At 46.9% G+C, this 17,176-nt stretch overlaps 1 protein-coding gene across 1 annotated transcript in view; it reads right to left on the bottom strand.

Annotated features, from left to right (window-relative positions):
• Positions 1 to 17,176, bottom strand: part of ZNF366 (zinc finger protein 366) — a 67,680-nt gene that overhangs the window by 6,016 nt on the left and 44,488 nt on the right. Inside the window, exons 2-4 of the mRNA XM_011985218.1 lie at positions 13,809 to 15,154; positions 10,377 to 10,568; positions 1,344 to 1,518 (exon numbers count right to left, since the gene is read on the bottom strand). Coding sequence (XP_011840608.1) covers positions 1,344 to 1,518; positions 10,377 to 10,568; positions 13,809 to 15,140 — 1,699 coding nt within the window. The 5' untranslated portion in view covers positions 15,141 to 15,154. The remainder of the gene's footprint in view (positions 1 to 1,343; positions 1,519 to 10,376; positions 10,569 to 13,808; positions 15,155 to 17,176) is intronic.

Below are 17,176 nucleotides of genomic sequence, written 5' to 3'. Positions count from 1 at the left end.
CATCCAGGAGTCACTAGAAACTCAGTAGGTACTGTGAAAAACCTGAAAGCTACAACCATTTTGTTTCACACTGTGTGTGCATATGTGTATCTATTTATGAATATGCTCACCCACTCGACCATCTCTTTTGTAGGGAGGTGAGTGAAACAGCACACAAACAAATCACCCCATGTTTCTGCCTAGGGTAGTGAGCACTGGCTTGATTCAGAAATTAAGCTGGAATCCCAGTTCTGTCTTCAGACTTGCTGTTTGACCTTGAGCAGTTTATCTAACATCTCTAGGCCTTGGTCTCCTCTTATACAAAATAAGAATAACATAGTCTCTTTCATGGCATTGTAGGGCCAAGCAATAATGTCCCTAAGGGGTCTCACCCTGTGCTTTGATGATACTAGTGACCGAAAAGCTGTTAAGATGATTTTGTAAATTACACATAAAATTGTCTTCTCTCCCCATGCACAGACATCCTAGAGGGCAGATGGTTTCCTTCCCCTAGTATCTGCTGCTGCGTGTAGTTCACTGCTTTGGACACAGGGGCATTTATTGCCTGTTTATTGAAGGACTGGTTGATTAGTCAGTTAAGGAGCAACCCGGCTGAATTCAGTAGATCTGGAACATAAACTCTTCACTCCCAAGGGCCCTGGGACTGAGAAGGTAAAGGTGGTAAGAACTTTTCATTAGTTCAGTGAGGACTCAGTGGGGGAGGTGTAGACCCCGGCTCTGCATATGGGCCAATCAGCCCTACCTACCAAGCAGGAAAATTGTCCTTGGGTGTGTCTGGTCATGAACAAGTAGGAAACACCTAGCCTGCTACCAACATAGTTCTGCTAACAGTAGGGCTTGCACATCTGTTTTCTAAAAAGGAAAGAAAAATTGCATTTCCATTCACAGCAATGCCATGAAGTGGGTACAATAAAGTCTGCAGAGTCAGAAAGGCCTAGGTTCAAATCTTGACTCTGCCACTTTTCAGCAGAGCAACTTTGGGCAAACTGATCTCTTGAAGCCTTCATTGCCCCACTGTAAAATAGAAATAATAGAAGTTCTTCCAGCCTGGAGTTGCCATGAATATTAGCGACAAGGCACCTGATGTAGTGTCTGGAACAAAGGAACCAATAATGGTACCAACTGGCATCATGATGACAGTCCTATTTACTCTAATTCACTTGTACTTACTACCTTCAGAAATTAGCATCAGATTTTTTTCTAGTAACATTAGAAGGCTACTCCTGCTACTCTGCTGTGGTCTTGACAAGAGTAACCCTCAAGGTAATGCCCCATAAAATGAACTCAGCTCCCATTTGCTGTCCACTGGACTGACTCGCGGGGCTTCCCAGAAGAGTGATTACCTTGGGAATGAAGGCCCCGCTCCATGACTCCGTGCTTGACTTTCATGTGGCGTGTCAGGTTCCCCTTCAGGGTGAATTTGCTTGGGCAATAGAGGCACTTGAAGGGTTTGCTGTCCGAGTGCAGGTGCATGTGGCCCATCAGGTTGTGCATCCGGTTGAACTCCTTCCCACAAAGCTGTCAAAGATGGGAATGAGAACACAGGTTACTCTGCCTGAGTGAAGCCCCATCCAGGCCCCTGGAGCACAGATACCGCTTCTACTTTGTTTGGACCTTGACATTTTAATCTACTTGCAAGGAAAATGTCCATAAGGAAATCAGGAAGGAGCCTCAAAGGTGGAGCAAGTAGGGGTAGATTCATGAGATTTGTCCCTGGAGTTTAGAAACCTTTAAATACAAAGTAAAAATATCAAAGCTTGTAAAACTTCTTTTGAATGAAAGCTTTGGAAAAGGAGAAGAGCTGATCTGAAAAGCAGTGGCTACGAGTGTTCCTCCTTTAATAATAAGAATGTGATTATGTGTTTAATATTTATGCAGCAGTTGCAATATGGAAGGCATTGTTCTAAGTCTACCATGGAATATCTTATTTAATTCTCACACCAATCATATGAGATGGTGGCTGTTACCATCCCCATTTTACAGATGCACAATCTGAGGACTTACGTCACTTGGCCAAGGCACACAAGTAGTGGGTGCTGAAGCTGGGTTAATGAACTCAGGCCATCAGACGCCAGAGGCCACATGGTCAACCACCAGACCACATTGTGTGTCTCCCAGCACAACTCTTCTGTATCAGGCAGAAGAGAATAAAAGAATACACTGTATTATTATATATGATGTATCACACAATGCTTTTTAAATTGCTTTATTTTCTAATTACTGGTATGGATTTCAAAGTTAAAAAAATGAGAAATCATCTCAGGAAGGAATGTGTCTTTTCTCTGGGTAGAAATTTGAAGTAGTGAGAGTGTACAAAAAGTAAACATGTTTTACTCTTTCTTTCTCATCATTCTATTTCAATCGAACTGCAAATACATGAAGGACAACTGGTTCTCCAACTGCTTTTGGAAGAAGAGCAGAACTTTCTTCTCACAGGTGATTTTGTATATGCAGAAAGAGGAACCCAGAAGCAGACTGCTTTGGGGGAGCTTTTGTTGTCCCCAGCCTTACTAGAACAGGAAAATTTCAGGCTGTGGTAGGAGGAATGCAAACAGTGATTTTGTGTCTGTGATTGGACAAGAATGTTACGAGAGAAGAATTCTCCTTCCCTCCCCAACCTCAGAGGCCAGTGGAGCTGGGGCAGCACTACGTAATGAGAGAGGCCACAGAGACCCTCAGGGTGAGGCATCCTCTGAGCTTACACCAGTTTTCCTTCCCCACTGAGATATATTTTTAGGGCCAATGTTGAAGATTCTGGATTAAATTTTTATTGATGAAGGCAACAATTTCATTAGTTGGCTACGGAAGATGAGTGTTGAGTTCGTCTTGCAAGAGTAGATAGACCTCTCCAATGATGATTTGGGGAGTTTAGCCTAGAAGAATGCTGGGTCCATGTATGGACAATGAATGGCTGGCTCTGTATTCTTGAATGATTCATGTTTGAGAATTGTAAGTACTTTCCCTGCTTTTGCTCTCTCTTACTAGCATGAATGAATTTGGCCTACTGGGTGGGGTTCCAAGCTCAGCATCCAGACAGAGCATCTGCATGCCACATTCATTTGAAAATGGTGACCTAAGAGGAGAAAAGGATGACAGAACTGGTCTAACTCCAACTTTCGCAAGAGAAGCAATATGCAGGATAGATGACTCTTTTATTCTCAATTGAGATAATTTATTAAGATGTATCAATCTGTGGCTCAGTCATGCATATGTGTAAAAGTTCTATTAGAGTTATGCTTATTAGCTTAATTTGCCCACTTCTCCACCATCATGGCTGAAAGCTGTCTTTTTTTTTTTTTTTTTCTGAGACAGAGTCTCGCTCTGTTGCCCAGGCTGGAGTGCAGTGGTACCATCTTGGCTCACTGCAGCCTCCACCTCCCAGGTTCAAGAGATTCTTGTGCCTCAGCCTCCCAAGTAGCTGGGACTACAGGTGCCTGGCTAATTTTTCTGTCTTTAGTAGAGATGGGCTTTCTCTGTCCATGTTGGCCAGGCCAGTCCCAAACTCCTGACCTCAAGTGATCCCTCTGCCTCAGCCTCCCAAAGTGCTGGGATTACAGGGGTAAGCCACCATGCTAGGCCAAAAAGAAGCTTTGAAGCTAGAGATTCTACATTAAGAATTTCCAGTCATGGGTCATTTTTAGAAAAAGCATACCTTATTTGGATTGTGGGATGGTTCCTGGTTATTTGGAGTGAAGTTGCTGTTACAGTTGCTGAGCATAACCAGTATTTGGTTCATATATATTTTCACTCAGGAGACTGCAACATGCATTGAAGCTTTGTCTGCTTTTTTATTTATTATCTGCCTAGTATTGGTGTGACACATCATAGTTCCTCAGTAAGCATCTGCTGAGTGAGGAAAGGGGTGGGAAACACAGCCACGGAAGAACGGATCAAATGAAAAGCCATGAGTGGTTAAGGACAAGGCATGTAGGGGGAGAGAAGCTGAAGGCCAGAAGATCAATTAGGCTAGTATACCAGTCCAGGCATGAACGGGGTCTCGTGGTCCTATAGGCCAGAAAGAGTCCATTGAAAAGAAGTGACAAGCACCTTCTGCACTTGGCTCGCATGATGAGAGAAATTCTTCTTTCAGTTATTATCTGTGGTTGCTGAAGCCTTAGAGGCTGAACTGGTCTGAGAAGGTTTTGTAAAGGGGATGGAATTTTAGCCTAACCATGAAAAATGTGTAAAGTGCACTTTGTTGTACACAAAGATAAAGTCTCTTCATGAGACATTTTCAGACACTTCAATCAAATTCTTGTTGCTGCCACACCTTCTGGGACCTTGGGGTATTACAGACCTTGCAATTCACCTGCCCCAGTGTCCCATCTATTTCCCTTCCCCAACTCCATGCACAGAGGTGTGCACCTAGTAAAACGGTATCTGGGCTCTAAACAGCATCCCAGGTAGTCTCCAATAAGCTGACTTCCTTTTCTTCGTAGCCAACTCAGTATCAAGCACAGGACTACACATATAGTACACTTCATGAATGCCTAAGTCTTTGATTGGGGAAATAAACAAGTCAGGGAAATAGCATTACTTCATGCAAAATTCTAAAAAGCAGCCATCACCAGCTCTCATCCTTTTTCCACAAAACCTATTCATTTTCAAACCAAACTCCTCAGTGGCAGGATAGAGTCAATTAACCCAGGACCTGAGATACTCGGGCTCCACTCACATCTGGGCGGTAGGTACTTAGCTTCTTCCTCTCAGCCTCTGACTCTCCACCAAGCCTTTTGGTTCTTATCCAGAACACTTGGCCACCTCATCTTTCTCAGAAGATTGTCCTCATGTGAAAACACCCAAGTGTATGGAGGTATTTTATGTCTGTGAAACTCAAGAGAGAAACCTCTCAGACACTGTTAGTAAAGAGAGGCCAGAGAAAGAGGATGGGGCCAGTGAATCACGGCGCTCTTGGGTGGAGTCTGAGATGTAAGCCCTAAGCAGAATTGTCACAGTAGGGGAGGGCAGTTAGACCAGAGGGAGGAGCAATGGATGGGAGGGACCACCAAATCTCTAGCTTCTTCTCCAGAGAAAAGCAGCCATTGAAGTCAAGGCCTCCTTAAATCATGCGATGTGAAGCTAAAAGTGTGCCCAAGCAGGACTTGCTGAATCATCTCTGCCAAGGTCTGTGGAGATGAAAATAGGAGTGGATGTTGGTTCAGGAAGCCACTGAAGTGGGGAGGACTCTGATCTCATTGCGCAGGTGCGCTTCTCCACCAGAGTGCCCCCGCTTGACCTCTCAGTCGCTCCAAGGAGCACCGTCAGTGTGTTTCAACGTGAAATCTCAGCTTCTCCATCCACCCACTTTTTGAGGTGGAGATGGACCTCAAAATTTAATAAAAAATGGAAACAAATATTTTAAAGTGCCCTTTAAACATGGGTCGCATGGGTTATTAGGCTTTGAGATGTCAGAGTAGAGAGCAGAGGTGCAGACCCAGAAGGACAGAGAGCTTGCTCCATTTTCTCTTCTGTATAATGTTGATAATAATCATCGTTTCCTCTGAAGGTTGTTGTGAGGATCAAGTGAGATAATTCACAAGAAGGGCTTGGCAAATAGTAAGAACTCAATAAATATTAGCTCTTTTTACTATCATTATTGTGTATATAGTAGATTCTTTTACATTCCAGAAATGGAAAGGTCTTTGAAGATGAGGGGAATATTAAAGAAAGAGCCAAATAAGAAATCCGCTGACTAAATACCCACTAGGCTGCTTGAAGTGTAGTAGAAATGTAAGCGGTTGTGCCTGCCCCAGGTCTGGGAACTGATGGAAAGAGAAGCTCCATCCAAGGTTCAGGGCTGGGAGAGGGCAGAGTTATTTGGCTTCCCAATTCTTAGTCTGCCCTTTGAACAGCTGGCGGATGCCCGTGTGCTCCGGGCCTCCTCATCCCAGCCTCCTGGCACCCTTCTCCTCCCTGGTCCAGGTCCTGGAGGCACCTTGGGCAGTTGCCATGAACCCCAGTGGCCATGCTGACAGCCATGGAGAAGTCGGCCGTGGTCACAGACAGGGTGATAGTGCGGGCAGCCCCTGGGCTGGGGCCAGAAGCGGCACACTACCTCGCCCCAGCCAGCCTGGTGTGAGCTTCAGAACTGAGATGCACCAGGAAGCCTGTGTTTTCCTATTCAGAAAGAAGAGGTCAGAGAGCTGTGGCCTGCAGCTGAGGAGAATGGCCTCCGTGAAACTGCCCTTCCCGCACATTCTTCTCCCTCTCTCTCTTTTAATAAGAAGGGTGTTCCTTTCCTCAAAGGGAGAGAGAGGGAGGGAGGGAGAGAGAGACTGTAAACTGTCCAAAAGGACCGTGAGAAAACAGGAAGCTTTGAAAAGTACAAGAGAAAGCAAGATGAAATCTATTTGCAGGCGGGCCCCTGGGGACATGTGAGGCATTGTTAAGCAGGCAGTTCATACAGCTATATCCTTCCTTCTGCTGAGGAGGGCTTTGCTGCCAAAGGCTGCTATCTGGTCACTGCCTTAACCCCCTCCATGCCAGCCTGAAAACTCTGACCCCAAGCACTGGGCCCCTCAAAGCCCCGCATCTGGTTTCTTCCTTCTTGGAGCGTCAAAGAAAGTGAGGGGAAAATGGAGCCAGTTTGACGACAGTGGTGGGCCCCTCCGCGGGGAGACCTCATCCCTATTCTGACAGCTCTGCCCTCTGGCCTTCAGTCTTATGCTACAGACAAGGTTTCAGATGACCTGGTGATTCATAACTCAGGCAGCTCCCGGCTTCACCCATCTCAAAAGAGAATTTGTCCCGGAAATTCTGGACGGCTGCTTTTCCTGGACAGGTTTCCCAAAGACGGCAGCTGGTTCTTTGCTGTGATGGAGTTTGGCCACCACAAGGATAGGATCCAAATCAACCCCTGTGTGCTTACCCAGAATCTGGGAAGCATATTTCTGAAAAGTGGCTTAAGTCTACAGGCGCAGGTCTCTGGAAAAACTCCAGCTGGCTCCAAGAAGCACGAGTCCAGAAGTCCAGCCAATAGCAAAAGAGCCCAGAAGGGCAGTAACTTTTTTATAACGAAAAAAAGAAAAGAAACATGGAATGGAAACCTTTCCTCTCCTCTAATTTTCCATCCTATTGTTAATGCCTAATCCCACAGTGAGTGAACATTTCTGCTTGCTAGGGACAGCTGTTTCCACTGAGCACAGGCCTGGAGAAGATCAGTTCACATTGAGACAGGAGGAACGATGTATGTTAAGAAGGAATTTTAATGGTGAGAATCCCAAAAAATTAGAATCGGTTGCTAAAAGCCTCTTCCTTGCTGTGAGTTTTTGGGTAAAGGAGAGAGTGAAGACTGCCTCTCTGCCCAGCCATGTCAATCACGGGACAGGAAGTGGATGGCTCTTCCCTGTTACGGCAACAAAACACAAGTTCAGTTGCTTGGGCTTGTCCTCCAACACCACGGAGCAGCCAGCCAGCCATGTCTCTCAGATGACTGTGAACAGCATTGCAACGGGCAAATGGCCCTTCATCCCTCTGTCAACTCCCAAATCCCCAACAACCTTCACCCAAGGCCGAATTTCCAAGAATCTAGCACAGCACAGTTGGGAAGCAAGAACCACTGGACAGCATCTTGAGATGGCTCACCCCACAGTGTGACCCGGAGCTAGTTTACAAATGCAAAGAGCCTTGTGACATAATCTGTAAATCCAGACATGCTCTGCAAGTCTGTTGAAATGAAGAAGGGCAATGGTACAAAGACGGCACCCAGCAGGGTGACACTGACAGGAGATGGGGACAGGGAGAGGAAGGCCCTGACTGTATGCTTTGAGGACTGTCTCGGAGACAGAGGGCTGTGAGTCAAGGTGGCTGACACTTGTTCTTGCTTCACAAATGGCTAAGAATGGAGAAGGCCCACCTTCTCCATTGTTTGACAAGAATGCCCTTTCACATCCAGTTCTTTTTGTCTGATGATAGATGACACTCTCTAGGGAGCCTCCTGACCTCTAGTGTGGTCTCCTGAGAGGACTTACCAATAGGAAGAAGCAACCTTTGCAAATGACCAGTCCAATTCCTGCGCCAGGCTCATCTCTCTCATTGTAAAATATAAGGGGAGCATTGTTTCAAAGCTGTCATTCTACATTATGAACCACTCTCTTATGGGTTCTGATGGTGTGGACCAGACATGGAGCCTAATCTAACCTCAAGAAATGGATAAAACAGTTTCTGAACTGTAAAGCTGACCATCTGACACCCTTTGGACCATGTAGATGCATCATCATTGGAGTGGAGGAGGAAGGAGCCATCGTTCGTGAAGCTAAACATCAAGCTGGGATTGCTCATTGCATCAAGGGCCCAGGTTACATAGCACCTTGCAGTCTCTTGCGCACTGACACTAGAGAGAACCCTCCAGATCCTCAGATACTACCTGGTCCAAGAAGTCCTCCAAGCCCCTGAGGGTAGAGAAGCAGAATGCCTCTGTATCCTCAAGCCACACACAGCCTACATTCGTTTTGCCTGCTGACGTAACCTTATATTTCAGGAACATTTTCTGCCTGGTTTTACCACTACCACTGGACCAGAATTGACGAGGTGGAGGTAGGAGATGGTTGACTGGACAGATGTGAATTTTCAGGGGATTATAAACTATGCTAATGGCTCCCTTCATATTTTAACAACTTTGCTCCACCACCATCAGTTGATAAGATAAAAAATTCAGTTAATGCTTGAAGCCCAAGAGTAAACTCAACATAAGGAATGAAGAATGGCAAAGAGACCTGCTTGTAACTCCATTGTAGGAGACAGCAAACCCTTTACAAGATGAAATAGCTCTGTGAAATGTGAAGTGCTCTAGGGGCTCAATGAAGTGGGAAGGAAATGAAAGAAGTCCCCAAAGAGAGAGAGAAGAGGAGGCTATGGAGTCCATCGCTGCATGCAGCCAAGGCCTCACTTCATGGGCATATCACACAGGGTCCCATAGTCAGAAAGCTCCTGAGTTTGGCTTAATGCTCTGCTTTCATCATCTTGAAACTCCCAGTAATGTTTGTACAAGGAGTCTTGCATTTCCATTTTGCACTGAGTCCTGAAAAATATGTGGCCTGTCCTGCACGAAGCTGACTCTCGCTTTAGACGGATGTAAATTGACTTTCAAACCACTGGGAACATGAAGAAAAGGAGGGGAAACAGAAGTGGGTGGCAGGAAAAGGACTGGAGGGAGAAGCCTCCCTCTCCCACCTCTGGACAATGCCCACACAGGTCTAGGGAAGCTCTGGTGTCTGACCCCTCACCCCTTCCAAGAGTTGCCAACACAGGAAAGAAGTCAGCTTCACAGGGGATTCCTTCAAGTGGGGCCACACTGCAGAGGTATTAAAGCAGGAACAGCCCCTGGAAGCAGGGAACCCCACTTCAGGAGTGTGGATCAGCAGAGTATCATTTGAACCTGATTAGGCACCCAGTAGCACAGAGAGAAAACCTCCATTTCAAACAGAAGGGCTCTAATGATATCTGAATGTGGTAATTTCCCTCTTCTTCCCCCTCAGCCTTCTTCATGACCGGATGACACTTGGCCAGTACATCACTCGGATTAAACCCAGTCATGGCCAATGCTCTCTCCTCATTTTAGAAGTAGAGAGAGGAAACACTCTTGTGGGGTGGGGACAGCCTCGGGGAGCCAGAGCATTTCCGAGTAATGCCCATCAGCGCCTTGGGCTTTACCAATCTCCAGCTCACACATTTTCTCAGCTGATGAAATACAAACTCAACCAAATTAGTCTAACAGATATTTTAACTAAGATGCTCCATCCCTGTGCTACATGGCACTTAGCAGTAGGTGAAAGGCACTTGAAGTGACTGTGCTCACAGTTATTCCACAGCCCCAGCAAGCATTTCTGAGGGCCTCTGAGGGGCTAGCTTTGAAGTCCCTCTCATCCTCTCTGGGAGGCCTGCCCTCAAAGTATACATATGGCTCAGCCCAAGTGTCAAGAGGCAAGGAGAGGAGTGGAGGCAGCAGCAGGGGGGAGGCTGTGCTAGAAGCTTCTCTGACTCCTTTCTATTTCCTGTTCATTGCCTTGTAAGCAGAAGGCTAAACTTGCTTTCTCCTCTCTAAAACAAAGGCTCTCCACATCACCTGCAGCCCTTAACAGCCTCCTTCTTCAAAAGGGCCTTCCACGCTCAGACCTTTCCCTCGTGCCTGGCTCCACCCCTGGGCACTGATGCCATAGTGAGACAAACAGGGCAGGCTCCTTAGGGACCTCCAGCCTGGCATGACATAAGTGGGATGTGCAGAGGCGCAGAGTGGCAGATGGGACCTGGGGTTGGCCACGGACCTATTCTGAGCCCCCGTAGCCCCACTGATGAAATAGAGTAGAAGGCTCCCTGGGGACCCTTTCCTATCAGGCATTTGCGCAACTCTCTGGTTCCTCTCAAGTCCCACTGCCCACCTTGCATTTGAAAGGCTTCACATCAGAGTGGACGATCATGTGTGCCTTGAGGGTCTGCTTCTGCACGAAGCTCTTGTAGCAGAGGTGACACTGGTAGGCGCGGATGTTGGTATGGATCAGCACGTGTCGCTTCATGTTGGCCAGCAGGGTGAACTCCCGCCCACAAATTCCACACTTGTGCTCCTTCACACCCTGCAGGGAGGGAAGATTCAGAAAAGTGGTGATTGACAGGTAGCATGCTTTCATCAGGATCATAGACTTCATTTTCCTCTCTGCTACATCAATCCACAAAGAGCTTGGTGATAGATGTTGAGTTTCAAATGGTGTAGCTTCAGCCTTGTTAAATTGCTATTTTCTTGAAAAGTGTTGATTATATAATCCTTTTTTTCCCCTTCTGAAAACCATAAACTAGCCAGGCTGTTAGAGGAAAAGAAAGCTATTGCTTTCGTTGTTCCAGCTGCTGCTGGGGTTAAGTCTCTAGTGATAGTTCTTGAGGATTAACAGGCTTTTGTTAAGAGCACTGTGGGCTGATATGCAATACGAGTCTATAATCCAGCTTTCATGATAATGAAAAAATAAAATCTTCCAAAATGATATTATTATTTACTCGATGGAAACCAGTGTTCTCTTGGGTTCTCATTAACGGACTTGAAAATCCCAGAACATCTTATATCCACACTTCAGTAAATTACAACTTGATAATCACCCTCTCAAGCTGGTCCCCTGGGTTCCCACAGGCCACACTGACCTCCACAATGACATGGTTATGGAGCCTCCCCTAAGCCAGCTCCTTCTTATAAAGAAGTTTGGCAAGAGATAGCTTTCTGCATTAAGGAACAGGACAGGAGGCTTTCTTGTTTCCTTTCTGTGCATGAAGGTGTGTTTGAACCAAGGCCCTTAATTGAGAGCATTTACAGGGACTCACAGCTTAAGCCGGGCATTCACTAATCCTGACTATCCATTACTTCCCCGCAAAGGCCTTTGCAAGAGGTCTTGACCCAGAATGACTTTTGGGAACAAAAATTTAGAGAACCAGGGCACTAAACTGAAAGTTACCATAGGATTGGAACAAGTTGCTTAGTTAACAACTGTACCTGATGAAATCCATATTGCCTGATAGTCATAGTGGCTGAAGGAGGGAAGGAGGGATTCTAAGCTCATCTCTGACTCTCTCTGTCTATGTTTCCATTTCTTTACTTTGAGTCAAGGTAAGAAAGAATCACTCTGCAGTTCTGGCGGGCCCATGGTACTAAAGGGTGGATTCAGGTCTCTGCCTGTCTATTCCCTGACTGTAAAACCTTAGATGAGTCCTGTGGCTTTTTTTAATGAAGGCTTCTCATCTCAAGATGAAGTGGTGGGTCGTGAGAACCCTGGGGTTCTTTCTAACTCAAGCACTGTCTAGTCCAGATGATGTTACATGAGTATGCATTTATATTAATAAGGAGACCTAGAAATCAACCTCCTTTAGAAATTCAACTTTGATTCTGCCTAAGGAGATGAATTTTTAAAATGTAGTGCATATTTAAACACTGAGTTTAAAATTATAAAATTTATGAAAAACATTTTCTTAATGGATTTTAAATTTTATTTTAGCATCTTTCTTCTCTCAAGATTTTTTCTGGGCTTGGCTCTGATCCATTTGTCCTGAAACCAAGGAGAATTTTTTTATCACTGTTTTCAGAATTCTTTAAAGAGAATTCTGTGTCCAAAGTAAGATTCACCTGTGGGCTGGCCTAGAATGCAAATGAGCAGGAGCCTGGACACAACTTTGAAGCAACAAAGGAAGCTGTTATTTCTCTGATAAGATCAGTGGAATCACAGAGTCGGAGTCTGTCAGGTGGTCAGCGGTGTGAACAGAGAAGCAGGTGGAAAAGAGGAAGTGCTCACCATAGAGTGGCCAAGGCACAGATGCCTGTGCCAGAGATTCCTGAGTGACCTGCCATGCCTCAGTGTCTTCAAGTGCAGATGGGGAGTAGCTCTTAGAGTTGTTGAGAAGTAAATGAGGATTGAATAAAGAGTGAAACACCTGTCATACAGCAAGTGTTCAACAAATACTACCTCTCACTGTTTGCTTACACCTCTCATTAAAATATATTTTGTTTTCTAATTCAAATGAAACTTATTTCAGACACCAGGCTGTTTCTCCCGTTTTGACTTCATTTTCTACCATCTTACAGGATCTTTATATACTCTAAAATGCACTTTTGATTCCTTTCCCACATATAAAGGAGCCCCTGAAGTTAGCGAATGGTCCCCCTTGCGACTGAATCCCAGTCTGGGTCCTTTGTTGATGGTTCCTGCACTTGGCAGGTGATTCCCCTTTGGATGGTATCTACAGGTGCCTTTTGTAGGGCAGGACCTGTTTGTGCAGAGCCCACAAGGCAGCCACACATTTCATCTCAGCTGCAGAGCCAGAAAATACCCTGTGTGTTGTCCTAACCTAACAAGTGAAACCTATTATAGCACAGAGAAACATTATCTTGACTGGGCAAAGTCCTCTGCTGACCTTTCAGAATTAAAGAATGCTTTAGAAGCTCTGGCTTGCTAGAAGTCTTTCCTGCCAAGAAAACCACTTGAGGTTAAGGGTGTGAGAGTAGGAGTCAGTGGGGGCAAAACTCCCTCTTGGAGGCTCAAAGCAGTTTCCATAGTTTAGCTGAGGTAAGATTTCAGGGACACCACTAGGGCCTTATTTTAGTTCAGGCTGAATGACTCTAGGGCTATGTTTGCAAACTGGGCTGAACTTAGACTCTTGGGCCTGTATTTCCCCTTGAAGACCTGAGCACGGAGAAGATCAAACAAAACCAGAGAAGGATGCTTTCTCATGCCTCCTACAATATAAACCACAGGGCCCTTCACCCAACTAGGAACGGGTTCAACACAGGGAGGCATAGGCCCTGCCAGCCTTGGCCAAGCTCTGCTTCCCTTGGAGAGCTTGCATATGAAGCGGGTCTCACAGTTGAGGGAGAAAACAATGCAAAAAGTTGTTTTCCACTGCTTCAACACTACGAGACCAAGAGAATTCTCCAGAAGGTGCTCCCTGGCACATCCCAGGCACAGAGCTGATTTAGGGTCTGATGACACACTCATTCTAGTGCCTTGGATGAAGTTTCTAGAAGCAGAATCTGCAAGATTCTTGGAGGCTAGGGAGCATCCTTCCTCATCCTCCTCTGCAAACGTCTGCATTATTTATTTCTAGGCCTACCTTAGAGTCTAGAAGGCTGGTGGGGGAAAGGGTTTGGTTGAGAATCCTTCTCTCCTATTTAAACGTGAGGAAGGACCTCAGGGCTTAGCCAAGGGACGGCTTATCCGGGGTTGCCCAGCTCCTCGGGGTCAGATGCAGAGCGGCACAGGCGTCCTGCTCCCCAGGGGTCTGCTCATGGCCCCACTCCTCTTCCCAAGGCCCCGCCCACCCCACCAGGGGCCCCGCGGTACCTTGTGGGTGAGGGAGTGCTGCTTGAGGTGGTGCGGCTGCACGAACTCCATGCCGCACTCGGAGCAGATGTAGGGCCGGATGTCCTTGTGCTTCATCATGTGGTTCTGCAGCTGGCTCGGGTACTGGAAGGTCTTGTCGCACTCGGAGCAGTTGTACTGGATGGGGCCTCGGTGCGTGGTGAGGTGTCTCTTCAGCTGGGCCAGGGTGGGGAAGTCAAGGCCGCACTCCACACAGATGTTCTCGCGCCCACTGGCGTGCTTAGCTTCGTGGGCCTTGAGCTCGCTGGGGTAGGCAAAGCCGCGGCCGCACACGCGGCAGTTGTGCGGCTTCACCTCACTGTGCTGCATCATGTGGCGCTTCAGGTGGCTGGTCTGGGTGAAGGCCTTGTGGCACACCTGGCACTTGTGGGGCCGCGTGCCCTGATGGGTCAGCATGTGCGTGTGCAGGTGGCTGAGCTGCTTGAAGAGCTTCCCGCAGTGCGTGCACGCGTGCGGCTTGATCCCACTGTGGCCCAGGATGTGGGTGACCAGGTTGTACTTGGAGGTGTACGACTTCTCGCAGGTGGGGCACTGCCAGCGCTTCTGCGCGCCGCCCACGTCCACGTAGTAGCTGTCATCGATCTGCACGTTCACGTCCACCCTCTCCACCTTCTGCTTGGTCTCCTCGCTCTCCTGGGGCTCGGCTTTCCGGGGCAGCAGAGGTTCCGGGGGCTGCTTGGGCAGGAAGGTGTGCCGGCTGAAGGGGAAGGGCGAGGACGACGGCACGAAGAAGGGGAACATGAGGCCCGGGTGGACTTTGGGGTAGTATGGGTAGGGCGTGGGCAGGAATGGAGTCGGCGTCGGCTGGGGCCACACGGCGCTGGGCTTAATGGGCTCCTGCTTGACGGTCTTGCCCCCCAAGTGTTCCACGCTGCGGTAGAATTGGAAGCCCACGTTGCACAGGTCGATCATCTGAGAGTCATACTTGGGGCGCGGGGGCTGCGGGAACAGCAAAGGGAGGTTGGGAAGGCCGTGGTTTTTGTTCTCCTCGGAGTGGAGGGCGAGGGTGGCTTCTTCTGCAGGGTGGTTATAGGGCACCTTGGTGGGCATGCTCTTCCGTTTCCTAGACCCCGCTCCTTCGAAGACCCCGGGGAACCCATCTAGGTCTCCTGGAGGAGGTTCATACCGAAACTGGGCAAATGGCCCTCGGAGAGCTTCTGGGAAGGGGTGTCTTTGGGGAGCCTTTCCCCGAGAAACCACTGGCTGCAGGCAGTGGGGAAAGGAGGGGGTCTTCCTCACAGCCAAGTTGAAATGCACATCCTCATCTTTGATCATCTTCATTTCCTTCTGCATCCTTGGCAATTTTCCTTTAAAGAGAAATAAACTTGTGTGTTTTGATTTGGTTTTGTTTTAAATCCTCTTTTCCCTTAAGGGTTCTGGCTATTTATCAGTACTAGTTTATGAAGAGTAATACTTGCTTAATATGAACCCTCATTTATCCTAGGGCTGTTCAAAATATCGCTTTTCTTTCTCCTTGAAAATCCAGTTATCAATATGGGTAGCACTGGCCTCTTGGGGTGACCCTAGGGCTGAATCGAACTGGGCTCCAGTGTAAATCCAGCCACAAAACCAAAAGGGGTGATGGTAGGAAGGGAAGTGGACTAGTTTGGGAAGAAACCTGAGAACTCATCTGGTCATTGTCCCCATTTAAGATCAGGGTACCAAAGTCCAGACAAATGAAATGACATTCTCAGGTTACACAGGTACTCACTGAAGGAGTGAGCACCAGACCCATTCTGCTGCAGCTTTTCAATCTGAGATGTAATTGCATCTACTAATGGTGATTGGAAAGTGACTTTTAGGGTCTTTTTTTGTGTGTGTGTGAGGAAACCAATTTTCACTGCTACTCCCTTGCTTGGACCTTTGCTGCTGGAAATGAGGATATTCAAAGCCTCATGGGAGAAGGGATGTTAATGCTTAACTCAGATCTAATCATTTCTGAATATCCACTCTGAGTAAGGTATGCTACTCAGTTAATGACATAAACATGATTTTAGAAAGCATGTCGAGTAGCTCAATGTTATAAAGTCACCCTGGCAATGCACACATTACAGTCTTAAACCTGAAGCAAGCTAGAATGAAATATTCCTTTATTATGTGAAATAAAGCCACACATAGGTCTCTCCTTTCAGATAGGTGTCAAAATAAAGGGCAGGCTTGGTGACTCCTGTGGTGCCTGACACTTCCCCTGCTGACACAGCCAGTTACTGGGTCCTGATGACATACATAGGCCTGTCTGAAAGAGCTGGTGGTGGGACTAGAGTCTGAACCAGGGGCTGTGTTTTTCACATGTCTCCTTGCCAGTTTTCTTTCTTTCTTTTTTCTTTTGTTTGGAGATGGAGTCTGGCTGTGTCGCCCAGGCTGAAGTGCAGTGCAGTGGCACACAGCTTACTGAAACCTCTGCCTCCTGGGTTCAAGTGATTCTTGTGCCTCAGCCTCCCGAGTAGCTGAGATTACAGGCGTGCACCACCATGGCCTGTTAATTTTTGCATTCTTAGTAGAGATGGGGTTTGTTGGCCAGGCTGGTCTTGAACTCCCAACCTCAAGTGATCCACCCGCCTCAGCCTCCCATAGTTCTGAGATTACAGGCTTGAGCCACTGCGTCTGGCCCTGCCAGTTTTCTGTCTTCTTCATATAGATACTGACAGAATGAACCAAGTGCAACTCCACATTTCCAGCGAGGGTCAGTTCTACCCAAATCCTCTGAGTTTGAATGGGATTATCCCTTTTGCTCATCAGAGGCTCCCATGGAGCCAGTTGGCTTGGCCAGGTGTAAGGTCTGATGTAGGGCCAGTGGAGACAGGGCTGATATAGAGTCTTAGACTAACTCAGGGCTCTAGCCCCCAGGATTGTCTACAAACAAGGCAATATGGGGTGAAGGTCCCAGGGGTGAGAGGGCCAACAGTTTTCAGTGATTTTCTATGATCCTTGGTGAGTCAGATACAGCTTTTACAATGATCCAGATATTCTTAAATTCTTAAATAGCATGTGTGTCTTTTTGGGAGGCTTGAGAGCTGCAGTGCAATTAAAACAAAAATGAGCCTTTTTTTTGTTTGGTTACCTAGTCTATACACAAACAATCCAATGAGGAAAAAATATGTGCCTTATTATATAACTATCTGGGCACTATTTAAAGCTGTTTGTGAAACTGGACAGATAACTAAAAAATAATACTTAATACTTGCTTTGCGTTTATGTGAGTGAAAAGATAGCCCTGGCTTATCTTTCTAACCATGGGTTTGGGGCTTAGTAATTATGAGCAAGAGCTTGTGTGTTCAGCAAATGGGAGGCCCAACCTGTGTCTTAAAAGATTCTTACTGCAGTGCTAG

Source organism: Mandrillus leucophaeus, unplaced genomic scaffold (genome assembly GCF_000951045.1).
Source record: "Mandrillus leucophaeus isolate KB7577 unplaced genomic scaffold, Mleu.le_1.0 Scaffold281, whole genome shotgun sequence".
Classification (NCBI taxonomy): Eukaryota; Metazoa; Chordata; class Mammalia; order Primates; family Cercopithecidae; genus Mandrillus; species Mandrillus leucophaeus.
The sequence above is the reverse complement of the archived record's forward strand: the minus strand, read 5'-3'. Positions and strand labels throughout refer to the sequence as shown.